Below are 27,601 nucleotides of genomic sequence, written 5' to 3'. Positions count from 1 at the left end.
AAAATTTTATTTTTTTTTTCATCCAACAATTTTCATAGTTGTTAGGGGTGCTAGCAAGCTCGAAGGATGGCTTGTCTGTGACTAATATTAGTTTTTTTTATTATTATTAATGTGTGTATTTGAATCAGCTTGCGTGTATCTCGACTAATCTCACGAGCTCTAAAATTAAAGACCATATAAACCTTCAGTGACTATCATATTAGCAAATATAAAGCTCGAATCTAAAATTATAAAAAAACAAATTTTTTAATCTCAAATTTTTATTATTGAACCACCTACTGGATAATTGTGTTAGCTTAATATCATGTAAAGATGAGATTTAATGTTTATAGATTTAATTAAATAATTTTCTATATAATAGTAATTGAACAGATAAAGATAATACTGTTATTTTCATTTTTCTTGTATAAAAAAGTAGCATGTATTGATTTTTTATGCTGATAATCATTATGTTATTTGTTCATGTACCCATCTGTATATTCTAGACGTGATTGAGACCCTAACCCTTTTTAAATTAAATATAATCAACAATATATTAAATATTAAAAAAAAGAGAGCTGTACGGATAGTGTAATTACTGCAAAGAAACAAACAGCATGGACAGCTAATAAATGCTGATCAATTAAAATTGACAATATGGCTGGATTTATTCCATGAAAAGTAGTTTTTAAAAAAAAAATTTAAATTTTTTTATATTTGTTTGTTATTAAAAAAATTGATCAATAAAAAATACTTCTCAATCAAAATAAAATTTAGCTTGGTTTTCAGGAAAATGTTTTCCTGAAAAATTTGGAAGGAAAACATTTTTCAGAAGTTATGGAAAATTTAGAAATATCATATTATTTACTGATTATATCAAATTTGATCTTCAAACTTTTGATTGCTATATATATTTTATTTTGAATACTTATTTTTTAATTTCATCCCTTAGAATTTAATTTTTATATTAAGTTTGATCCTCATTTTTATAATTGTTATTTGCTTTTTTCTTATCATTTTTTAATTGAAATTTTTTATCTATTAAATTTGGTCTTCATTCTTTTGATTGTTACTTATTTTATTTGAAATAATTTATGAAAAGTTAATTATTATTATTTTAATTTCTTCATCTTTTATTTTTTTTTTAATTTTTAGATTTGATCTCTATTATTTTGATTATTATTTATTTTATTTGAGATAATTTATGAAATTTTATTTTTTTTTCAATTTCATTCTTATTCAACTTTTTAATTTGTAAGATTTGTTCCTCATTATTTTAATAAACTTGAAAAAAATAAAACATTAATAAATTATTTTCCAGCTCATTTTCCATGATATAACCAAATACTAGAAAGTGTTTTCTAACTTATTTTTTATTACACTACCAAATATAAAAAAATAATTTACTTTTCTAAAATTTATTTATTTTTAAAAAATATTGTTTAGCAAACAAACAGGATTTGAGATATTTTTAATTAGTGCAGCAATGAAGCTTGAAGGGACTCATGCCTAAAGAGAAACACGAGTACTATATATAGAAAAAAATGAAGAATATTCCAAGGACATTGAAGGACATCCGGTCATGGTTTCAGAAGACATCGCTTGATTTCTTGCTAGTTAATTAGCTCTGAAAAAACTTAGGAATATCCCAGAACATTAAATTTGACCCTCAGTAGAATGATTAGCATGGAGACGTACGTTACATATTGATCTCTTTCCTTGAGGCAACAGAGAGAGGGACATATTTGTTTTCTAATATAATTTAATTTGTATCTTCGTTATGAGCAAGAGTGTATGAAAGCTTAACCATACTTGTTTTCAGTCATAATTAATTTTTTTAAAATTTATTTAGTTTTCTAAAATTAGATTAATTATAATTCCAAATGGGTATATCCTCAATATTCCCTTTCTAATTTCTTGTTATTCTCCCATGGCTTAGTGTTCATCGAGCTTATTTTTTCTTTATCATATTGCTTAAAATACCAATTATATAACCATGAAATCCTAGGCATGAAAATTATCCACTCCCGCCAAAAGAACGAAAAGAAAGACATGTCCTCGTCAAATTTAGCGGTGCTTAATGCTCTTGACAATGCTAGGATACAATTGTACCATGTCACTGCGATTATCATCGCAGGCATGGGATTTTTCACCGATGCTTATGATCTTTTTTGCATCTCCACCGTGTCGAAACTCCTCGGTCGCCTCTATTACTATGATCCAATTACAGGAAATCCAGGAAAGCTTCCAACAAATGTCAACAACGTGGTTACTGGTGTAGCCCTAGTTGGTACACTAAGTGGCCAACTAGTCTTTGGTTGGGCTGGTGACAAACTAGGCCGCAAAAAGGTTTATGGTGTCACTTTGATTATCATGGTCATCTGTGCTATTGGCTCAGGCATATCCTTTGGATCATCAGCCAAATCTGTGATTGGCACACTTTGTTTCTTCAGATTTTGGCTAGGGTTTGGCATTGGTGGTGATTATCCACTTTCCGCGACGATAATGTCTGAGTATGCAAACAAGAAAACTCGTGGGAAATTTATAGCTGCTGTGTTTGCTATGCAAGGAGTAGGAATTATTTTCGCCGGGCTAGTGTCAATGATTCTTTCTAAGATTTTTCTCTCTCGTTATCATGCTGTGCCGTTTAGCAAAGATCCTATATTGTCTACGCAACCTCAGGCGGATTTTCTTTGGAGAATTGTGCTAATGCTTGGTGCTTTGCCCGCCATGTTAACATTCTTTTGGCGGATGAAGATGCCCGAAAGCGGTCGTTACACCGCTCTAATTGAAGGGAATGCTAAAAAAGCCGCAGCCGATATGGGAAGAGTTCTTGATATTGATATCCAAGAAGAATCAGACAAGTTGTCCGAGATCAGGGCCTCAAACAATTACGAGCTACTATCCTGGGAGTTCTTTGATCGGCATGGATATCACTTGATAGGTACAATGAGCACATGGTTCTTGTTGGATATAGCATTCTATAGCCAAAATTTAACACAAAAGGACATATTTCCAGCTATGGGATTAACGAAACAAGCTGCTGATCTTAGTGCTTTAGAGGAAGTCTACGAGACATCTTGTGCCATGTTCATCGTTGCATTGCTTGGCACATTCCCTGGTTACTGGTTCACCGTCTTGTTCATTGAAAGTCTAGGCCGGTTTTTTATCCAGGTCATGGGGTTTATCATGATGTCAAGCTTCATGCTGCTTATGGGAGTTTTCTATGATAGTCTTAAAGAACATAAGTGGCTATTTGCACTTCTCTACGGCCTAACATTTTTCTTTGCCAATTTCGGTCCGAATAGCACAACGTTTGTGCTTCCCGCAGAGTTGTTTCCAACCCGACTCAGATCAACTTGCCACGCATTGAGCGCCGCGGCCGGAAAGGCTGGAGCCATGATTGGGGCATTTGTGGTTCAAACATATACTTTGGATGGGGATGTTACCAAAATAAAGCGTGCTTTGTTGGCTCTGTCCTTCACCAATATTCTAGGGGCTTGTTTCACGTTCTTCCTGTCGGAGACCAAAGGGAAGTCTTTGGAGGAGATATCCGGCGAAGATGGTGGTCAGAATATATAGGACGAGAACTGCTGCTAGACGCTCAGCGAGTTGGCATGGCCAACTTAGGGAAGTTATATGAAGGGATAAATTTGCTTGCCAGCATATATATAGTTATTAAATGGGGAGAAAAGAAGGTAGTTTTTTTGGCTTGATATTCTTGTTTTTATGCATGTCCTGATAATAAAATTAACAAATTCTAATTTTCAAGCCCTAAAAAAATCGCCCCGGAAAAAAGTATAGAAAAATGTAAACATAAGTGTCGGTGTGCAGTAAATATCATTTTGTGCTAATTTGCTTTCATGTTTTCAAAATTATTATTTTTTGCTTAAAATTATTTTTTTAATGTCTTTGAATTTTTGATGTATATATCAAAAATAACTTTTTTAAAATAAAAAATATTTGAAAAATTAATTACTATAACAATACTAAACACGTTATTAAAAAGCTGCCCAGTGCACCGGCCAAAATTACAAACAATATTCCTAGGCTTATTCGACATCTCCCTTTTTTATATATCTTCAAGAAAGAAATATAATTTTATTAACAAATAAATTATTTTTAAAATATTGTTTACTGTTAAATTAAAAAAATAAAAGAAATAAGATACAATGAGATGGTTAAAAAAAAATGATCAATTTATTAATTAAAATTGAACAAGGTTTAAGTAAAATACTTACAACCTATTGCATCACAAATGTTGTGGTCTAAAAAACACCAAGAGATCGAGAGCACTCCACGAAATGCATGCCCTCTCTGAAAGCACCCCATGAGAGCTTCCCTGCCTATTTTAGTGCAGTACTGAGGGAGATAATATTATTGTCAGATTCCATACTTTGTTGATATGAATCAATTATAGGGAATTATACAATATAAAGTCAATCGGAATTTATATATATATGTATATATATTAAAAATAGATGGAATTTAAAATCCATTTCCTCTTATTTTGTTAAAACTATCAATATAGTTAATTAAGTCTTGTTCATTTCATATCAATTTTATTTATTATTACATAAGCATTTAATTTATATTGCAATAGCTCCTTTTAAAATCACATTAAGTGAAATTTTTATTTGAAAAAATAAAGAGGTTTTACTTGACGTTGGACATCAGGCTGATAGCAATAAGACTAATGATCATAATAATTATACAATAATCTAGTGTGTAATTGTCAAAAACGAACATAAAAGTATATCTTAATAAAGAAATAGTTTTTTTTTATAATGAATGAAGAAATCAATTAATAGATATTTGTTTTGTGTAAAATATTTTATGAATAAAAAATATGTCACATGTAAAATCTTTTTACAAAAAACATCTTACAAGAAAAATATTTTAAAATACTTGATACATTATAATATAAAAAGTATAGTGATACAAGAATGATAAAGATCAATAATGCATCATGGTAATGAGATAAATTTTTTTTATTAACATGGGTGTCCAGGCCAGCTTATGCGCATCTCGACTAATCTCACTAGTCCTGAAGTTAATAACCATGTAAACCTCCAATGACCTTGAGGTTTGTGAGACTCGAACTAGTAACCTTTAGAGAACAAATCTAAAACCTGATCAATTAAACTATACACTTCAAGATTATAGTAATGAGATAATCAATAATGGAGATGATGGTAATGCTAGAATAGTGGTGCTAGAGTTTTGGTAATGATGGTGATCGCGATGGAATATATTTAACAAGATTAGATATTTAAAAAACTTCTTGGGTGAGTGTATATATTTATACATTCAAACTAAACTAAATGAGATAAGTGTTCCATTGTGCATCTAAATTTATTTCACTGTTCATTGTTTTTTTTCTTTGAAGTCCCTAATTTTTTTCTTGTATTTTGGTCATTGAATTTTATTTCTTTAAACTAAATGAGATAATTTTTTTTTATTTCTTTGTTTTTTTGGTCCTTGTGAGCTGTGTTACCATGGTTTTGTGTATTGTAGTTTGTTTTATTTTGTTTGCTCTCATATATACACTATGAAAGATATTATTTTGATGATACATTACAAAATACTATTATAAAATGCAATTACAGGGTTTAAATGATATATTTTTTTAAAGGGACTAACTTGGCACAAAAGAATAAGGGTGGTTTTTTCTTCTTCTCATTTTTCATGTTTATGGGATGCAACATTCTACACTTTGGTCCCTTTTACTTTCAAATTTTACTTTTCAGTAATGTCGCACGTGAGCGACGTCGCGACGTCGCGACGATCGTCCACCCTTAAATGTGTATGAGGGGATATATATATCTGGTAAATATAGGGAGACAAGGAATTCTTTGTCTCTTAGCAGTAAAAAAAAGGAATGGGAGTCGCCACCTAATATTTTGGTCACTAGGAACCCTAACTGGTCTCAGAGATCGGGCACAGGGACTGGTTGCGTAAAGGGAAGGTATTAGCACCCCAAATACATCTTACCTAAGGTAAGCTGCATTGTTTGATTGTCTGATAAAAAAGGCTAAGGTGTTATTGTATTTCTAGTTGTTGGTCCGTTGATGGTTCAAGAAAAGTCCTCCTCAATAAGGAGGTCCTTATCTTATCGGGTAAAACCTAACCGTTCTAACGTCTATGTAAAAAAAATATTTTTAATATCAAGAAATACGTTTTACGTATAAATTCGTAACCCCATATACTAAAATAAAACAAAAAGATTTTTTAGAATTTTTGAAATATTGGCCTAGTTCTCATGGCTTGAATAAACTGGTTATTAAAGCCAAAATGCATGCTAATGCATATATTGTTTTTGAAATTTTCTTTGTTGTGTGAAAATATGATGTTATAATATATATATATATATATTTATATATATATATTGGAGAGACTAGGCTGTATGCATGAAAACAAAACTTTTTTAATTTATTTTATTTTTCTTGACGAAAACCGGGTATTTTAATATCAGATTTGTATCTTTACAGTATAAAAATACAAACCGATATTGATCAAAATACAGTAATAAAATTACAACAAAATCACATATTTTGGAAATAATTTTTTTGAATTTTTTTCTTAAATTTATATATATATATATAATACAAAATATAATATATATAATATATAATATTAAATCGGGCTGGGCCGACCCGACCCAACTAACTAGGTCGGACTCAGCCCAAAAGTGTTGGGCCGATCTCGGCCCAAAAAACTAATATCCCCTTCTGGGCCAGGCCCGCCCCAGAAGGCAAGGCTGGACCAGGATCCGCCTGCCCAGCAACCAAAACGGGGGGGGGGAATTATTTTCCCCCCACCCCTGCATGCAGAACGCTATTCGTTCTGCATGCAGAGAAAGAAAAAATAAAACGCAAGAATGAGGGAGAAGAAGGGTTACCTGGCGCGAAGGGGGCGGTGCGTCATTGGTCTGTCGGCTTCGCTGGCGGTGCTGCGGTGGAGGCCGGTGGCGGTGTCAAGTGGCGTTGTGGTTCCAACGGCAGCTCCAAGCGGTGCTACTGTCTCCCACGGTTCAGCGACATTCTTCCCGGTTCCTTGCTGTGCTTTCGTTTTCTACGTTCCCTCGCGGTTTCTAGCTTTCCTTCCTCTCAGTGTTGGGTTTTCGGTGTCTCTCTCCTCTATTTCAGTTGATTTTCTCTCCTCTTCTCTCTCTTCGGTTTTTTTTCTTTCTTCGGGTTCTCTCCTCCTTTTATTTTCTTTTTTTTTTCTAGTGTGTTTTTGTTCTATATTTATAAGAGTGAAAGGGTGCTGGGCCCTTCATTAGTGCGCCCGGGGAGCGGGTTTCGCGGCGGCTGGTCGGCCACCACCCGCGACAGCAAGGCGCCGCTCCCTTGCTTTCGGCAGGGCGAGCGGTCGGCCGGCCAGTGGCTTCGGTCGGTGGTCCAGAGTGTGGGGCTTCGGGTTGGTGGCCTTGAGGAGAGAGAGGCTGGTTTAAAGAAGAAAAACCATTTTTCTTCCTTCTTCTGCATCGCGTCCAGGGAGGAAGAAGAAAGGGGAACAGTGCCGTTCAAAACGGTATGGTTCGGTCCCTTTTTTTATGTATGAAACGGCGTTGTTTTTTATAAAACACGCCGTTTCAATTAAAAATGGCGCCAGAACTTGCCAAATTTCAAATCAGCCCTCAATTATCTTTTGTTTATTTCAATTGTGTCCCTGTCAATTTCGGTCTCTGCCCCTCTTGTTGGCCGCGTTTTTCACTTTAGTCCTTGGCCTCTGATTTATGCAATTGAGCCCTCAATTGATTGATAAACCTGCAATTTCTTCAATTAGGCCCCTGAACCGAATAATTGCAGCCCCTCCATTTATGCGCCTCTTCCAATTTGGTCCCTGGTTCCGGATTTTCTCAATTAAGTCCCCAATTGGCCCTTAAACTTCAATATTTATGCAATTAAACCCCTGATTTGACCTAATAAATTCCTAAAAAATATATTTTGGCCCCAGAACTTAAATTTCTTCTAATTAAAGCCCAAATTAACTTAAAAATCAATTTTTCTGGCAATCAAATCCCTTATAAATTCATTTCAAAATCCAATTAAGTCCCAAAACATTTGTTTGATTTTATTTTATTTTGAGTTCTTAGACAGACTATAATGTGTTTATAGTTGGAAATGGAGATTTTTTAAGACTATAGAATGTTTTTTTTTTCATGTTTTCAGGTTGAAAAAATTATATTTAAATTTTAGTTTTTGAGGTCCACAAGTTTGGACTCCCTGTTTGAAGATTGTTGTAGTAGGTAAAACATTGTCTTCTCATATGAACTACGCATTCATCTGCTCCTTTTTAAAAAATTGAGGCCTAAGCTCCAAGGCGCAAGTGTGCAGGCCTAGACTTAAAAGGCTTAAGCATGCTTGAGCTTAATACTCTATGCTCTCTTGTTTTTTTTTAAATGTTCTTTATCTTAAAGTAAAATCCTAATTAAATAAATAATCAAAATAATATTTAAAATAATATTTATTTATTTCATTTTTTTTACTTTTTATGATAATATATGCACTTTGTTTTATAACTATATGTGAAATTAATATGCATAAATTTTCAAAGAAATTGCATATGAATATTCAATGAGATTAAAATATATATTTTATTATTTTTATATTATTTACTAAAATTAATTATCCTTTTATGTTTTATATAGTCACACATAAATAATCAAAACATTATTTCTTGCTTCGATTTAAAATTGTTTTACATATCATTACTAGTTTTTATTTGAAAAATAATGTGTCACGTAGAGAAATTTTTGTCCATAAATTTTAGCCTCTATAGATCTAGTCCAACTAAATCTAGCATTTCATTATCATTTCACTCGTGTTTGTCCACAACTATGTGTTTCACTCACCCAAAGAAATTTTTACACTTTAACTTGTCCCAAACAAGCGAAATTAACACAAGCAAAGCAAAGTACACAACAATATTTACAAGAATTTTTTCTCAATCTTTTATTTATTCTTAACAGAGGATTATACATAAATCTATCTATGTATGTTATGCACCAAACTTGCATCAAGTTTGCATACTACACAAAAAAAGCTTTGAAGCCTATTTATAAACAATTTTGTGGAAGTTATAAGATAAAGTTGTCATCTTTATTTTTCAGGACACAATGAGGTAGTTTCTCTCTATGTTTTCCATAAACTTAGTGGCTTCATTCCAGCAAGTGTTGGGCAATCTCTCTTTGTGTTCCCATGAACTTAATGATTTTGCAAAGTATCCCCAACCACATCCCATGTTTGACAACCCATCACTCACGATCTAGATAGTCTTACTCTCTAACTAGTGATGTCTGAAAACAACCAAAACTTCCCACAACTATGTTGCTACTTTCCCTTATAAATTGAATGTCTAACTTCTAATTCTGCTATGTTTCATGTGTGCTTGGATTGTTTATCATCAAAGTCCTAACTTATATCAGCTTATTACCTATGTAAGCCAATATTATCAATTTTGTCATTGTTATTGATTTTGACATTGTCCCACAGGCTATCGCTGCTATTGATTTCAACATTGTCTCATGGGCTGCCATTGCCTAATGTGTCTTTCCAACAATGTTTTTGTCATTATACCCTTTATGAATCTAACCCTCTAACAAACCTCCCCCAACAGAAGAACTTGATGTCCTTGTCGGAACAAACATGAAGTACATCTACTTTAAGTCTGTCCACTTTTACAATGTGGTGCCCTAATATAAATCCTCTTGGTTATACCCATATTCACCAGAATTTAGTCCATCAAATATGTAGTAATAAGAACATTGGCAATCCCATCATCAATTTTTCCAAACCAAAACTATAACTATGTTTTTCTAACGTCCTTGTTTGTTTCCAAACAAAGTTAAATCAAATACTTTGAGATCATCCCAAAATTGTTGAGACTATACCACCACTATCACATTTTGCCTATGTCTCTAGAAATTCACATGTAACCCCCCCAAGTCATACACAACGTAACACTCATTTCTTTTACAATCATGTATGTTAAATCATTCACCCATAAACTTGTTTCATGATACTAATCACTCCCAAAGCATCCCCTAAGATTCCATCATTCTCTTTACAAACATGTCCACATAAAGTTTTAGATAATTATCATGAACCCTATAAATTCACTTGACTCTCTCAAACCCTTTATGCCAACGTACAAGTATGGAAATGATCAAACTCAATTTCATTGATCAACATTTTTCCTAACAATTTTTCCCTCAATTAGCAATATATGAAAACAAACAAAACTTTTCATAACTCTACTACCATTTTCTCTCACAAATTGAATGTCTAATTATCAACCTTTTAATGCCAATTTTGTTGTCTTTTCATATGTGTCTTGGATTGTCCGTCATCTAAATCCCAACTCACATTAGTCCACTTCTCGCGTAAGCTAGTGTTGTTGATTTTGATATTATTTCATATGTTATCATTGCCTACTATGTCTTCCATGTAGTGTTTTTTTTTTAGCTTATATTCCTAATAAATTTGATCCTCTATCACAATGCTTCTTATAAAAGAATATATTTTTGTCAAAACTAAAAAAATAAAAAATGAAAAATGAGTTTTGTCTAAAGAAATATTTTTTTCTACTAAATTCAAATTATTTTAATTTTTATAAATATTTATTTTCATTATTATAATAAAAAAAATAGTTATGAAAATTGTCTTGGCATCGCGCCCTTTGAACAGTATGTTGCTGAAAGATCAACAAGGTATAAGTGTCCAGCTGTAACTTCGGTAGCGTTGATTCTAAACGGGAATCGCGCCTCGGCTTGAGGGCCACGGAAGAAACTAGAAAACCCTGGAACTAGTTATAACATTAACGGCGCCCCTGAAGTCTCCAATAAGGCCCTGTTTGTTTCCTCACTTTTTTTTTTTTTTCAATACGAAATGCAGTCTTTTCCTTTTCGCAGCCTTTATCTTTCTTCTTAACTCAGGAAGGCAATTTAGTGAGTTATTATCGTATTACTATCACAATTTTTTTATTGTATAATTATTATTTATTTTCAAATTGTTTGTAATAATTATTTTTCTAATTGATTTGAAAATAATTGTCTCTTGTTAAAGGTCTATTTTGAAAACATGAGATATAAGAAACTATAATTGTCCAATCATTGTCATTAATGAAATCAAAATCATTTCTTATTGAAAATAAAATGAACATCTAATTTATTTGAATATTTATTTTTTCACATTTTCTAACAATCTAATTAAAATTAAAAACTATAATTAAATGTTCTGAAAAATTAAAATGGTAATTTTTATCCTCGATCATCAACCAAATTACAAATTGATATTTTATCTATTTTTTATTCTATATTTTATATAAAATAAAAGTTTTATTTTGATAATTAACCATATAAAAATTCATTAATATGAGAAATGATGTTGTATCCAATCTTTTTGTATATATCTTTTTAATTGTTATTTTTTCATGATTTTCTCTCTCTAAAAGTAAATTATAAAATAATTAATATAAAATAATTAATGCTAAATTAAAGATTCATAAATCTAAAATCAAAACCAAATGAGAAATTATTCTCAAACTTTTATAATTCAAATTAATCAAGGAGACGAATCAATCATTAAAAAAAAAAGATTTACCCCAATAATCAATTGAATTTTTTGAAGTTAGATCAACTTGTGAAATTTATATCTAATAAACCACAATAAATTAACAATACATTTTGTTTTTCTAAAAAAAGCTGATATTACAACAGCCCACGCTGAAGAAAAAAAGGTCTCAAAACCAAAGGCAAACAAAACCCTAAAATAACGCTTCTTTCGAAAGAAAAAAAACCCGTCTCCAAACGTGGCCTTAAGTATAAACACACACAGTTCTCTACCTCCCTACCCTCTACCCTCTGTTCCTTTCCCTGCTCTCCAAGGAATCGGTAAGAACACAAAAATCTCGAGAAAATGCTCTCTTTAATTAAGACCAGAAGCCCATTATTTTTTTTAGCTATAAACATCTATTTAATCTCTCAAAAAATTTTCTTTTTCTTCTTAGATGATGGGGGCAGAGATAACTCAAAATCAATGGGAAATAAATAACGATAGCAGCAGCAGAAACGGTCATGATTTGTTGGCTCTTGATGGTAATCATGATCATGGAGGATTTTCTGAGAGAGGATTCTGTGATGCGCAGGTGCAACAAGAATCGAATAGTGCAGTCACAACAACTACGACAGATGGGAGTTTAGGGATTGGAGAAAGAGCTGTGTCTGCTGCTGGTGCGGCGTTTTTGTCTGCTATTATTGTTAACCCTCTTGATGTTGTCAAGGTAATTATTTACGTTTTTTTTCTTATTTTTTTATGGGTTTCAGGTTTTTTTTTTCAGTTTCGGATATTTAGGTTATGTCAATATTGTTTAACATTTTTTTATTAGTGTGATATTTGTGCTTCATGTTGATTTTTAGGTTTTAGGTTTTTTTTTAAAATTGGAAGTGAGGTGTTCTTTTTGTTTGATTTTGTGATTTTAGGTTGTTAATTTATGCCATTTTTGTCGATAAATGATATGGGTTTTGTCTACAAGATCCATTGGTGTTACTTGAATTCGAGTTTTGATTCATTTTTTTAGTGGGTTATGATTTCTGTTTTTTATGTTGTTTTTAGTGGTTAAAAAATTTAAAAGCATGGTGATTACTGAATTATTTCATGATCTTTGATTTCAGACAAGGTTGCAAACACAGGCAGCTGGAGTTGCATACTCACACCCCTTAAGTAACATTATAAGTAGAATGGCATATTTTGGGCCAACCATGGTATGGACTTCTCTCTTTTCTTTTCTTTCCTTTTCGTTTTTATTTTGTATGTAACAGTTGTATAAATTCTTTGCACTGCCAAAGTTTGCAATTAATTGGGGATGTTTGGTGTTGGCTCAGATGTTCGCTGATTTAAGGTGCTCACCATCATGTACACATGCTGGGGTTCATGGAACAGTGTCAATTTGTCCTCCTGATTGTTTTCAGTATAAGGGAACTCTAGATGTTTTCTACAAAATCATACGGCAGGTTGGTGATTTGTTAGTAATTTGTGATAATATAGAATTGTAAATAATTCTAGGGGTGAAACAACAAAAAAGAACTGATAGAACAGCACGCAGCATGATTGGACAGTGAAATGCTTGTATTTGTATTTTGCAGTGGTCATCTCAGATGCTGATATCAAAAGTTTGGCATGGTGTTGAGTGAACCAGATGCAGGCTTGCATATTGATCTTTAGTATTGTGAAAAGATTGTGATTTGCATATTCAACTCTAGGGTTTTATCCATAGTGACTCTGGTTTTGATTTTTCTATGGGCTTGAACCACTATCAATTGTTTAACTGGAGGAAAATTTTGCAGGAAGGAATTGCGAGGCTATGGAGAGGCACAAATGCTGGTCTGGCTCTGGCTGTACCGACAGTAAGTCCCTCAATCAGCAAGGAAATTTTCAGTTGAGAGATGGCTCTATTGCAAGGTTGAAATATTTTGTATTATATTAGCTCTTAGTTATGTTTGTTTGTACTCCCTCATGCAGGTTGGGATCTACCTCCCATGCTATGATTTATTTCGAAACTGGCTGGAGGATCTAACTGCTCAAAATATTCCTGGTGCTACTCCATATGTGCCTTTGGTAGCAGGCTCATTGGCACGTTCGTTAGCTTGCGCAACTTGCTATCCTATCGAACTTGCTAGAACCCGCATGCAGGTAGATAAATGATTTCATATATATATTTTGTCTGTGTTATATTGGGAATGAATCCCCCTGTTGGCATGGTAAAGAAATGATTTCATCTTTTATACATCCCGATACAAGCATCCAGATTCCAGGCTCCCTATCCTACAACTAGTAGTAAACTGTTGATGTCATTGTTTCAACATGATGCTAGAAACGGAACTGTTGATGTCTTTGTTTCAACGTGATACTAGAAATGGAACTGTTGATGTCACCTGCTTAAGTAGATAATGATTTACCATGGCATTTTGTAATTTTTCTCTCTTCCTGTATTCTATAATTTTATTTGATCTCTAAGTCACCCAACGTGGTCTGGACTGGTGCTATCCATCGGAAACATAGAATTTGAGATAATTTCCATGTCTGTTTTTTGTGTGTGTTTATGTATATATATAGTGGATGTTCTTTCTTTTCTATGAATTACAATTTGGTGCATGGATCTTTGTTTCCAATTAATTATGCAGACAACAATTTTTTACTCACTGTTCTCCCAAATTCCATATGCAGTACAACTAACATAATAGGATGTTATTTGCAATCTTCCTTAATGCATTAATTTATTTTGTGACAGAACATGTTTGACTGGAAATTACACAATTTCAATGATTTAGTATATTTTTTACGACCCTAGACATTGTTTAAAAAATTAACTTGATCCTGGATTGTTGTTTATTTTCATGGGAGCTTCTTACTTGACTTGTTTGTTTCTTCAACCATAGGCATTTAAGGCAGCTCAAACTGTTAAACCTCCGGGAGTTTGGAAAACATTAGTGGAGGTCCTCTCCCATGTCAGAAGTACAAACAATGTTCAAAATGGTAAATGGTTCTTTTATCATTGCATAATTTTGGATCTTCCTTGGATTGGAAATTGAAGGTAGTGGAATGTGTATCCTGTTTCATGCCTCATTTGAAATTCACCTACACCAATTAATAAAAGGTTGTTGCCTTAGACTCATCTTTCTAGCTTGTCATGACCGGTGAGGATTAATTAAAGTTCACTGGATATCAGTATCCATGAAAGAAAAAATATTTTCCTGCTGATTGGAATTGGCTCATTAAAATCCATACATACCACTTATAAGAAACCTGTGAAAATATCTCAAATATAAAAGGACAACGTAGAATTCCAGTTGGAAGATAAAAAAAAAAGGCTAAAAGTGAAGGTCTAGAGCTCCAAAGTCAAAGTGTGCCTCTTTTAATGTATAGTACGGAATAATCAACTTGCTGTCTAACTAACATGGTTTCTTGCAACAGTGAGAGGCTATCGCATCTTGTGGACAGGCATGGGAGCACAACTTGCTCGTGATGTTCCATACTCGGCAATTTGTTGGTCAACCCTTGAGCCAGTAAGTAGCCATCTTCTTGCATGTCTACAAAAAAAAAAAAACTGGCTAAAGGACTTTGGATGTAGCTATTGTCTATATGCTGTATATTTTGCTGAGAAATGGAAAATTCATTTTTCTGTTGATATAGACCAGGAGAAGGCTTCTAAGTTTGGTTGGCGAGGACCCCAATGCTTTTAAAGTCTTTGGAGCAAACTTTTCTGCTGCTTTTGTCGCAGGAAGTCTTGCTGCTGCTGCCACATGCCCTCTAGATGTTGCAAAAACCCGCCGGCAGATAGAGGTTATTGCTTTCCCCTGCCCTTCTGAATGCAATTTTATGCAGATGTTAGCCTCCAATCATGTGTTAAGGTGTTCCATGTAGAATGTAATTTAGGGCTAATGAATACTGGTTTGGAATCAATATTTTGAAAAACAAATAGAAGTAGACAGTGCAATGAAATATATATATATATATATATATATATATATATATATATATTTGTCTCATGAAAATCAAATGAGAACAAAAAGAACCAACTGAATGGGATTCCAGATTGTGGCCTGAAAATTGAGATTTATGCAGTGCTAGCTTGATCTACAATGTCTGACAAATTTGATATCATCATTTGATTTTCAGAAGGATCCTGTTAGAGCATTGAGGATGACTACGCGGCAAACATTGATGGAGGTTTGGAGGTACCTTTCTAATTTCATGAATGTATTTGTTGATTAAAGCCCATCTTTTTTAATCCATGATGCCAAATGGTTGTTCAGTGTTTTTTGTAGGCTGCTGGCGTGCAAACCACTTTATTGCATTGCCATGACAGATCTTCTGAACTTCTTAATTTATGTATGATTTATTGTTTGATTGAAACAGGGATGGAGGAATGAGGGCACTTTTCACAGGTGTTGGTCCTCGTGTTGGCCGTGCCGGGCCATCTGTTGGGATTGTGGTTTCGTTTTATGAAGTCGTGAAGCATCTTCTACATCACAGATATGCAACTTCAGAATAAATGGGGATCGGTGTACTGCTACCATTTTTTTTTTATTTTTTCACAGAAGCAATGCTCGGTGATGGCCACGGGAGCAACACTTTGACATTGGAAAAACAGTCGGTAGTAACTACGTGAATAACATACAAGCAGAGAAGAAATGCAGTTTAATCATGATTAGGTGCTTTATCTCTAGGCCTGGAAGAGTAGGATAGAATCGTTTCATCATCCAATTTTGTTTTCCAGGTTGTCCATAACGTGTACTGCTCTAGAGGAACAGAAATTTTTCATACTTTTGGGGATTTTCCCTGATCAAAGTAGTTTTTTGTTTTTTTTCTTCTGTGGACCTCACAAACTCTCTTACTTCTTCCGCCAGTTTCTTACATTTCGAGCTAAATCACTGAATGGAAACAAGTAAGAACTTGGGCGTTTGAAAATTCATTAATCAACACAAATGATTAGGCCTATTAAGTGGGTCTTGCTAGAGTATAGCTCTAATGGCTAAATGGATTCTTGTCTGGCATCCAAGATATTTAGTTTCATATATTTATAGACGGCGACATGGATTTGAATTTTCTCATGCATGTTTTTGATGTGATTATTTCAAATTCTAATCAATTCTTAAGATAGTGTGTATGCATGCGAAATTGTGGTTTCAAGTTTCATGCTTCTTAGAATTATAGTCTGAAATACAGTTAATGTAGGCATTATTGTCTAGCTCTAACCTATAGTTAAGTCGTGGGATTCATGACAAATTATTGGGAAATTAGGACACATGGAATATAAATCTTGCTTATTGACTTCATGATTTTTTTTTATTCCATAACTCCATTGATCATAAGAATCATGACTGTCTATTTATCTTTTTGTTTTTTAAAAAAAATATCATAAAATTCTTCAATTTATAGATACACTCTAGATTAGGTATTCGATGCATTAATAGAGTTGTTTGTTTTTATATTTTAAAAATATATTTTTAAAAAAATAATTTTTTTTATTTGATTCAAATTAATTTGTGTTTTCATATCATTTTAATGTGTTAATGTTAAAAATAAATTTAAAAAAAAATTAAAAAAAATATTATTTTAATATATTTTTAAATTTTTATATGAAAAGTATTTTAAAAAATAATTATTACTATAATATCAAAAAATCTTCTTCTCCCATTCAATTTCAATTAACAAAATGTTAAGTGTTCATGTCAAACTTGTGATTTCTCTTTTCCACACAAAACCATGTATTCAAATTCCTTAACATCTCTCCTTTTAAATCAAATCACGTAATACTATATAAAGCAGCATAAAACCTTTTTGTTTCTTTATATAGTTTATTCTACCAATTTGGTTGAGATAAATTTTATTAAATTTATGGGATTTTTATGAAGAAAGAGAGATTACCTGAGCTCCATGTGTTATCTAGAACTATTGGAAGAACTGATACCTCATGGATCAAAAATGTTGAAAATCTAATCGAGATTGCTGGGTTGAGGATTTTCTTTCAGGTTCAAACCTTCTTTGAAACAATAGCAATTTAACTAAAACTGGATAAATTAATTTGAATGAATGAATTTTTTTGAATAATTATTTTATTTTGAGATAAAAATATTATCAAGCCCGATTTAATATATATATTATTTTTATTATTTATATAAAATAATAAATAGTTAAATATAATGTGGATATCTATGATTTTTATCCTGTAAATAATAATAATAATAATAATAATAATAAATGATCGAAACTTATTATTGTGTGAATATTCATTACCATGGCTAAATTTGTCACCCCAAAATTTGCTGTAATAAAATGAGACAACACACTACTTCTTCCAAGACAAGACAAGACAAAAAACATTCTGGATGGTCGATAGAGATTATCCTTCAAGTTTTCAACAAATTACATATGGAACTAGTTGATCTTCAAAACATATATACCAAACACAATTCTTCTTCAAAGCAGCACAACATCCAAAATCATGAGCCTCTGGTTTTTGAATCAGTGAATAAGGTATGTGAGCACCAATGCCACAAGCATCAGAATACAAGCTATTCCTTGATCTATTGCAGTGCCTGCAAACACAATATATAACAGGAAAAAGGGTGAGTAAATTTTATTTTTTATTAAATAATATCTTAAAAGGGTAGATTTTTATTCAGTTTCCCAAAATTTGAAGACCAATATCATAACACTGAGCCTTAATTTAACCCTAAAATAAGCAAGGCAAGGGAAGAAATAAAATTGTTTTTTTAAAAAAAAAGCTCTACGAAACAAGATTCAAATTGACAATATTTCACGAAGATTTTTTTTTTCTCTCTCGTAAGTTTAGCAATTTCATATCTGTCCATTCATTTATATGTCAATGAAAGAAGCTGGCAAGAAGAAGGAATAGACTCACCATCGCTTGTGGGTGATGGAGCAGGAGCTGAGGATTGGCCATGAGCCAAAGGCATAAAGATGGCGCAAATCATGGCAACAGTGGCAGCTAAAACTCCAAATGAAATGTTAGAAACAGCCATTTTTCTTCTTGATCTCTTCTTTCTTCGCTACTTCCTTAAAAAAAAAAAAAACTCCCTCTCTTCGAAAAAACAATCGAGAGGAAGTTTATGGAAATAGAAAGACAGAGAGAGAAGAAGCAGAGAATATTAGAAAACAATGGTGCTAAATGTAGAGGTGATGAGGGAATATTATTTATAGTGAGAACATGCATGGATATAGGGTTTGTGCCCATGTTTACATATATTGACCTAGTCTATAAATAAATTCTATCTAATAATTTCTCATGACAAAGAATCAATGATACTAAATTAAGGCCATTAATTTACTAAATTTCTCCCTATATTGGTGTAGTCTCCCATCTTTACTACCTGGGAGACAGTCAAATTTTGTTCTGGTCACAACATTTCAGCCCTTAAAATAGAGGTGCCCACTGCCCAAGAAAAAGTTGATGGAGTCAAGTCTAAAAGGTCCCTATTAGTTAGAATTGTCCTTCAAAAAAAAATAATAAATAATTTTAAAACGCAACAAAATTTTAAATTAGTTTTAATGAGGAAAAGATTGAATTATTAACCCATTTTTCTAAGAGATAAGTGTTTCTCACGCATGATACTATATTCTAAATTGTGGGAAATTAAATTCTTTGACAATCAAACCTATATCAATATTTGTTTGCCGTTGTTTACTCCAAGAATCAAGCCTTCCATCTAAATAATGATAATAGATACATTTAGTCTTTTCTGAATAATAGTGATGTTGCTAGTCTAAAAATTTGATTTGAAAATCAACTCAGTCTATGTTATAGATTGAAATGGTTAATCCAGGTCAATCTTGATTAACCGAATTTTTTTTAAAAAAATTAAAACGATGTTGTTTTAATTAAAAAAAATCAATGAATTGATAATTGGTTTTTTACTAGGTTAGTTAATTTTTTTTCTTTTATTTTTTTAACTTAAACTAGTCCAAATCTCGAATCAATCTATCAAGTCAATCAGCTGCTAAGATTGATTCTTGATTTATTATTTATTTGATTCCATAATGGTAATTATATGATAATGAATGTGATTCTATGAAATGATTATTTTTCCATTACATAATTGCAACTATATCAATTGAATGTGATGAGATTCCCATTTAATAATTTCAAAAATAAATACCATACCATGTAATCCTAAAATTAACATTACTTAGTAAGGTAAAAAAAAGAAGTTCGAGTTTAATTGCAGGTAACGTATGGGGCTTGATAAATTGGCTCTGTTAATTTTGTTGCTGTAGCTTATTTTATTTTGAAATTTGCTTGTATGCTCCTTCCATGGATTGAAGACCCACCTATACTCCATGTTAATTGCAATTGTATCTCCTCTTATTTAAATACAAATTAATCTCTTTTCTTAATCGTTGGAGTTTCTATGTTTTTCGAGTCATTCCTGTATAATAATAATAATAATAATGTCATTATCACTAAGCATTCATGGCATGAGAGTTTAGACCATAATTATAAAACTTGATTCGTAATATGAACAGATCTAAAACTCGGATCATGGCTTGATTGAATTAATTTATAGATCCATGAGTTAATTTATTTATTTATTTTATCAAAACAACATCATTGAGTTAACGTGAATGAATTAAGCCTAATTAACATAAACTAATTGAGGAGGAGAATTCAATGTTTCTCTCCTCTCAAAGCATTGTTCACTTGAATAATATTTTTCATGATGTCTATAAATTTTTAAACCAACATGATACAGTTCTTATAAGCATAGCGGAGCCTCGCTTCACTGTATCGCAGAACTTAGCATAGACAGTTTTGATTTTAAAAGCTTAAGAACTGAGCAGCTTCACCAGAATTTTCGCCCCGTTTTTTCTTCTCATATATACCCCAAAAAATGGCCTGCATGGAATGATTGGAGATGTTTGAAAGAGAAGACAGTTGGCCATCATCCCCACCAAACATTTGGAAACTCCCTCAATAACAGAACTGAATAACACTCGTATCATCTCATATCATCAAAGAGGAATGAAAGTTCATCGAGAATTACAAACACAGATGAGTAATGCAACAAGATGATACCCAAATACTCTCCTATACAAGTCTGACGGCCCAAACCTAATTAATTAGGACTAAATATGAACATAAATTAACAAAAGATGGAAGGAGTGGATGTTCCGCTAACACATGCAAACCTATAGAGGCACGGTGATAGAATCTATTTATGCTTACAAGTTATATATACACTTCACAAAAACCAAAAGGATTAACCTGCTAGCAGAGGATGGGGAAACAACAAAATACCATTCTCTTACCATTCTAGGTCTATCATCTATGTGAGTTCTGTTTCTACCTGTTTCATTGACTCGCCTGGTCTTGAGGGAGGAAAAGAGGATCCTCTTTGTTCTTGTAGATCTGAAACAATTGTTTAGAGTAGTGAGTAGCCAATTTTCGGCACAGTGTAACACCTTTCGAGTTGTAAGCTTGCAGCTCCAGGACAGATTTCTTTAGATCACCAGAGGGGTCTCCATCAATGAGAAACTCAGCCAACTTACTGCCCCTGTAAGATTTCTCAAAAGGATTAGCAGAATGATCAAAATTTCAAGGAACTTTTAATAATACATCCTAAGGAAACATAGAATCTGAGGGCTTATATATTGAGTTTTTATTAGCTCATTGAGACCGAAGGGAGAAGGAAAAGGCAAAGGGGAAATTTTTTAAATAGTCAATGAATAAGCAAAACTCGCAGAATTCATGAAATATTGAAGAAGATGCTATGACTTGATATGTGCATGGGCTTATATATAAATCAAGTGGAAAGACTTTCATAAGTGAGTTTTTTAAACTGCTGTTGGCCAATATAAAAAACAAATTGAAGAATCTAAATTTATACCTGGGGGCATCAAATTTGCTAAATCCTCGACCATTGTCATGCAATGTTTCCTTGTTAAGTTTTTCCTCGTCACTTTGCTGCCGATAGAGAGCGCACACAGCTTTCATACACAGTTCAGGATCTTTACCAAAGTCTGAGAGCATATCTCCCTCAAACTCCCACTTGAACTTATGATCCTTGCTCCTTTGAAATCTAGACAAAATCATCCCAAAGTCAGTGTCGTCATCTGATCCATCATCTGACAGGCCAAAAGCATCATTTACATCATTTGGTTTCTCTTCTGACTCACTTGAAGTATCATCAGCATCAGATGCATAGGTGTCATCACTCACAATAAATCCATCCAAGCTCCCACCTTCACTGTCTGATCCAGCATCATCAGATTCACTATCTTCAAGATCATCTGTTGTAGGAATTCCTCGATGGTAGTTGGTTTTAGAGGTGTTACTTGGAGAGATACTTGCCTTAACTTTTCCTTCATCATTCCTCAATGTTGCTAAACGCCGCCTTGAACGAGTTACAGGACCTTTAACATCATCACTCTTGGGAGGCACACTATCCATACTTACTACATGAGGAATTGATTCCTGAAGATGCAACTTCTTTAGTTTAGATATTGGAACATTGTCATCTACATCACTCTCAGTATCACTAGCAATAACATTAGCAGCTCTTTTTCTTTTGGGAATCGAAACATGTGGAACATTATCATAGACAGCATCCATATATTCTTTGCGAATCTGGTTGCAAACTGCCCCCTTTAAACTGATCTCTGAAATCTTTCGGTTTTTACTATCTGGAGTTCTCTCTAGTGGATGATCCATTGAAATGCAAACCTTTCCATTTCCCTGGCCGTCAGAAGTAACCGTTTGTATACCGTTGGTATCAAATTCATCGTCACTGTCACCAATGTTGATAACATTTGGAGCAGCACGACGAACATAACCTGGGGTTGATGGGGCTATCTTTTTGCTTGGGCTTTTGCTTTCTTCAAATGATAAACTCTTTCTAACTTGTCCACCACATTTCCCTTCAGAGTCTAAATAGACACTTGGCTTTCCGCAAACAGTGTGGCTACGCATAACGTCATTGAAAGGTGTGCCTACCTCAACAAAAAGAAAGTTCAGTCAAGGAAAAGTAAATAAAGCAGCTTTTCCTATTTAATCAAGGAACAGAACAGCATTGTTTCTTTTTTTCCAGAAAATAAAGGCTGTATTCTGTTATGCTAATGAAAAACTTCACTATAAGAAATAAGTTGATACAACCTTTGGGAGGGGAGCAACAGAATAAAATTGAAACAGAATCAAGAATTCTATGATAAACCTAAGAAATTGATCTGCAGGAACACCGGCTCCTCCTTTGTCATAAACAATTCTAACAATGGATATGGGACTATGCCCTTTTAGAAACTCTCATAAGAAGGATCAAATCACAGCCAAATTGCATATACGATCAAGAGTTAATTCCTCCAAACCATTGCCAAATATATAGATAAAAGACTCAAAAGATCTGGATTTTATCTAAGATATATAAATTCACCAACAAGAAAATCTAGCATATTAATTCCATCAGCCTAGATATTACATACTCTCGATGTTCAAATCAACAATGTCAATGTATAAAAGCCTTTACCTGGAGTATTGCAAGTAGCATCTGCACCATCTTGACCTCGCTTCCCACCTTTCAATACCACACCACCATTCAGTTTCAGAGCATACAACTCCAATTCCTTGTACTTTTCCTTCCAAACTTCAACTTCTCTTGCAGCGCTTTTCTTCTCGCATTCCAAAACTTTGTTCTCAATCATTAACTGCACCATCTTATCTTCCTCTTCCTCCGCGGTCAAATCAACCACACCATCCACCTCTTTAACTTCACCAATCTTTGCCCTCAAACCGTTTACTTCATTTGCAAGACCATTTTTTTCCTCTCCAAGTTCCTTAAGCTTAGCTTCAAGTTCATGATACTCGATGCTTTTCTTTTGAATATCCCATTCTAATTCTACTATCCTCTTCTCAAATTCACCACACTTACAATTCTTCAAGACTTTGATTTCCACTTCCACTGCGCTCGCCTCCATGTCTAAAAGCAAAAATCCAACACTCAAAACTCAGATACAAGATTGCACCTTACCAATTACCTCAATGAGCCCATTTCAAACCCTGCATTCAAAATTATCACACACACCCTAAAACTAACAACAATGAATGAAATTTCTAAAAAAGAAACAATTTTATTACCAAAATCAAATAACAAAGGTATTTAAAGAAAACCCCGAGAAGAAATAAATCAACTTACCATAAAAGTTGGTAGTTAATAATTAGAAAGCTTGAGTCTTGGAAGTTCGCCTCTTTCTACCTCTAGGGTTTTTCTTGCTTTCATAGATGTTGAGAGAGTGGAGAGTGTGTTGGACACGACAAAAAATTATAACTGAGCAGCTCGGTGACGTTAGGGAATCTTTCTAGATACGCCACGTGTACAATACACAAGTCAAAATACTGTTTCCAAAACGGTCAACGGATAAAATACGTGGGTCAAAATTCCATCGTTTGGGCAGATGGACCTTTTATGTTTTAGCACTTTTTTGAGGTGGGATGGAGAAGCATATTTTATAAATATATAATTGTTTTTTAAAAAGTTTTTTAAAAAAATATATGAAAATAATATTGTTTTATTTTTTAAAATTTATTTTTAATATCAACACATCAAAAAAAAATCTAAAAACATAAAAAAAATTAAAATTTAATAAATCACAATGTCTACAATAAAAACAAACATATACTAAGTTTTTGAAATAATTACCAAAACCAAAATATTTATATCCATAAAATCTAATAATAAAATATTCATGCTAAAAGAATCCCAAAATGAAACTCACTTAATATATTTGAGTTTTTTTGTGGTATAAAAGTTTTATTCACTCGTTTGGGGAAATTATTTTATAACCTTTTATATTTGGAATTATATTTGAAAAAAAACATATTTATAATTATAATATTTTTTTGTATAAAACTATTAAATTCCGTATCTTTAAAACTCCAAAAAAAAAATTCATGTAAGAAAACTCAAATGGGTAAAGGGAGTTAGGTACGTGGAGTTTTTTTTTTTAAAAAAAAAAAAAAAAACAAGTATGCCCGTGCGATGCTATTTAAAAAAAAATCGACCAGAACAAGTCACGTGATAGATTTCGATGGTTAGCTGGAAATCTTACGGAATGATAGATTAGAAACTAATAATTATATAAGGACAAAATCAACACAATTAAGTATATAAGGACGTATTAGAAAATTAGTTTTTATTATATAAGGACAAATGAAGTCACTAAACTATTAACCATATTTTAGCCCTTATAGTTTAGTAAGTATTTCATTTTCATTAATAGATATGCCGATCTTTTTTTTTATTTTATTTTATTAATATGGGTCAGTTTGTGCTTATCTCAATCAATCCCACGATTTATGAAGTTAACGACCATGTAAGCTTTCAGTGGTCCTGAAAGAACTCGAACTCGTGATCATTGAAGAACAAACCTAAAACCTAACTAGATGAACTACCTCTCAGGTTGATTTGCTCATCTTCTTACTAATATAGGTGTTAACTAGTTTGTGCATGTGTTGTGTGGGAAATTTAAAAAACAAATGTAAAAAAAATCTAAGTCTTAGTGAATTCTTGGCATTATTATTAAACTAAAAAAATACAATTATTTTGATTTTTTTCTATTAAAATAATTTTTTATATTAATGTATTTCTTGTTTATCTTAGTGAATGTAATGTTTTTAATTTTAATCATTTTTTATGTTAAAAAATATATTTTATGATTGTTAAGGCGAATTAACAAAAAATATTAAAATAATATGGTCATATGTTTACTTGTGATTGAAATATAAGAAAAATCATAAATATGATAAAATAATGTTCAAAATATATTTAATTTTTTTAAAAAATCAATCAAATTTTCATAAATGATTTATTATTAGTATTATTATTTTCATATCACATACATAATAATTGAAAAAAATATATTAAAATTCAAATAAATATTTATAATAGCATTTAAGAACCATGCAAAAACTAAAGAGTAAGTCAATCTAGTAATTTTTTTATGAATTTCTAGTTTATTTGCTGGTTTTTGCCACTCTTAAAGCTCATATATATTATTTTTACTCTATAAATTGGTATTGCTACCCTTTTTTATTTTTGTCATAATTTTTATGACTTTATTTAATACACTACTTAATTACTTAAAAACTTTATAATTTTATATTCTAAAACAACTTAATTAAATATATTTTTTTAAAAATAAAATATTAATATATCTTGATATTTCTTAGCTGAGATATAAGTATTGGTTTAAATTTATTATTGTTTTTTCAACAAGAATTAGCTTTAATTACAAAACTACAAGTGAGAACACTCCATTATGCTTGCAAAGTTAACAAATAAAATAAAAAAAATCCATGATTAATTAGTTGACCTCTTATTGTAGTTCATTACTAGTCCTTTGTCTCGGATCCAGAGCGTGAAGAATTTTTGTTGACTGTATTATGAAAATCTAGCTTAATAGGTTAATCTTGACACTTGCGACTTAGCTTTTTATTTAATTTGTATTTTTAATTAAATCGCATAAAAATTAGTCTAAATTAAATTAATTGATTTTATTGGTTCAAATACAATTTTAATAAATGATAAAAACATGATATATCTTTTAACAAAACTTCAAGATGACAACATTTTATAAAAAAAAAATTATTGAAACAATGATATATTGGATTGATTATAGTCCCTCGGTGACACGTGTCATGGATTATATTAAGTTTAATGATTTTTTTTATAAACTTCTTTTTTAATTACATGATAAAAATATATGTTTACAAAATTAAGCATTAACTTAAAAATAGATATTTATTTGAGACAACGATAACCCTATAAAAAACAATAAAAAATAAATCATGTAGTTTATTTCCCAACTAGTCTAATATTAAAGGATAAAATTGAGGATTTTTTTTTTAAAAAATTAAAGGACCAAAAACAAAAAAATCATATTCGTTCAATTGATAAACTCATCAAACTTGTGAACCAAGTTACTCAGGCTAGCATGCCAAACCTGTGAACCGGTTTATGGACTCTAGCAAGATTATAATTGGTTTTGATTTTCAAACTATCTTTTATTTAACTATATAATAATAATAAAAAATAGACGATAGTTAAATTAAACATCAATCCAATTTTAAGATGTTGAAAAAAACAAAACAAAACAAAAAATGTTAAACACATTAGACTTGTGAATCAGGTCAATTAGCCAAACCTGTGAACATATCCATGAATTTTATAAATTTTAATAATATAAATTTTCTCTTAAACTATTTTTTTTTTACTATATGAGAAAGAAATTAACGAGAAAAAAAAGTCATGTTCAATTATAATAAACGAAAAGACTGTTCACCAAACCCATAAATCAGAACAACTTAGGTTACCCTAATAAATCCGCAAGCCACACTAAACTTATAAAAATAAAAAACAAAAAGAAGGTTGGTGTTATCATTATCATGACCAATATTACTATCATTATTACAATTATTGTTATCATTATTATTGTTATTAATATTAATAATACTGTTGTTGTTGTTGTTGTTGTTATTCTTGTTATTATTATTAGCCTTGCTAGCATTAGTATTATTCACTATCATGACTATTATAATTACTACTATAAATATTATTATTATTATTATTATTAATCAAATGATGTAGTAGAATCACAAGTATAACCACCATGGTTAGCCACACGCATCGCCAGATGACGGTAAAGAAGCTAACATGCTGACGTATGTGAAACACGTGTCAACAACTTTTTTGTTTTTTTTATTTGTACAAAACTAAAAATGCTCTTTAAGACTAAATAATAATAATAAACAAAGCCTCTAAAACCAATGCTAAAAAGAGATATATTAAGAATTTTTCTGGAAATATAATTAAAAAAATAAAAAACTCAAAAAAATCCAAAGCCATTAAATTGTAATCTTCACGTGGGATTTAATGGTAGTTACCATTAATCTAATTAATCATGTGTATTCTTAATTTGTTTTCTTAACATTTAACATTAACTCATAGGGTTAATACTGCAAAATCTAATACTATAGAAACTCAAGTGAAGCGTTTCTCTATAAATATGTCCCAAGACACACTTTACCCTAGTTTAGTATTTTTAAC

General features: G+C 31.8%; 4 protein-coding genes across 7 annotated transcripts; 2 read left to right on the top strand and 2 right to left on the bottom strand.

The window, feature by feature from the left end:
- The first annotated feature begins 2,031 nt into the window (after nt 1-2,031).
- On the top strand, nt 2,032-3,561 carry LOC133675996 (low affinity inorganic phosphate transporter 4-like). Its single transcript, XM_062097572.1, has one exon. The coding sequence runs from the start codon at nt 2,032-2,034 to the stop codon at nt 3,559-3,561; it is 1,530 nt and encodes a 509-aa protein (XP_061953556.1).
- Nucleotides 3,562-11,719: 8,158 nt separating this feature from the next.
- LOC133675169 (mitochondrial carrier protein MTM1-like) lies at nt 11,720-16,354 on the top strand. 2 transcript variants are annotated; one of them, XM_062096458.1, is made up of 11 exons: nt 11,720-11,878; nt 11,995-12,267; nt 12,659-12,748; nt 12,869-12,997; nt 13,331-13,390; nt 13,506-13,676; nt 14,423-14,519; nt 14,958-15,049; nt 15,177-15,326; nt 15,663-15,721; nt 15,903-16,354. In XM_062096458.1, the coding sequence occupies exons 2-11, from the start codon at nt 11,995-11,997 to the stop codon at nt 16,036-16,038; spliced, it is 1,257 nt and encodes a 418-aa protein (XP_061952442.1). In that variant the 5' UTR covers nt 11,720-11,878; the 3' UTR covers nt 16,039-16,354. The 2 variants fall into 2 exon arrangements, with proteins under 2 accessions (XP_061952442.1, XP_061952444.1); XM_062096460.1 differs by lacking the exons at nt 11,720-11,878; nt 11,995-12,267; nt 12,659-12,748 and having other exon boundaries at nt 13,130-13,390.
- A 1,532-nt stretch (nt 16,355-17,886) lies between these two features.
- Nucleotides 17,887-18,532, bottom strand: LOC133675521 (arabinogalactan protein 41-like). Its single transcript, XM_062096927.1, has 2 exons — nt 18,412-18,532; nt 17,887-18,085 (listed from the first exon to the last, which is right to left on the bottom strand). The coding sequence occupies exons 1-2, from the start codon at nt 18,530-18,532 to the stop codon at nt 18,012-18,014; spliced, it is 195 nt and encodes a 64-aa protein (XP_061952911.1). The 3' UTR covers nt 17,887-18,011.
- A 1,959-nt stretch (nt 18,533-20,491) lies between these two features.
- On the bottom strand, nt 20,492-23,807 carry LOC133675289 (uncharacterized). 3 transcript variants are annotated; one of them, XM_062096627.1, is made up of 4 exons: nt 23,693-23,807; nt 23,027-23,476; nt 21,395-22,496; nt 20,492-21,061 (listed from the first exon to the last, which is right to left on the bottom strand). In XM_062096627.1, exons 2-4 carry the CDS (start codon nt 23,472-23,474, stop codon nt 20,860-20,862), a joined length of 1,752 nt encoding a protein of 583 aa, XP_061952611.1. In that variant the 5' UTR covers nt 23,475-23,476; nt 23,693-23,807; the 3' UTR covers nt 20,492-20,859. The 3 variants fall into 3 exon arrangements, with proteins under 3 accessions (XP_061952611.1, XP_061952613.1, XP_061952610.1); XM_062096629.1 differs by having other exon boundaries at nt 23,027-23,556; nt 23,693-23,805; XM_062096626.1 differs by having other exon boundaries at nt 23,027-23,582; nt 23,693-23,799.
- Nucleotides 23,808-27,601: the final 3,794 nt, after the last annotated feature.

This window comes from Populus nigra, chromosome 16 (genome assembly GCF_951802175.1).
Source record: "Populus nigra chromosome 16, ddPopNigr1.1, whole genome shotgun sequence".
NCBI lineage: Eukaryota > Viridiplantae > Streptophyta > Magnoliopsida > Malpighiales > Salicaceae > Populus > Populus nigra.
This window is presented reverse-complemented; position numbering and strand designations above follow the sequence as displayed.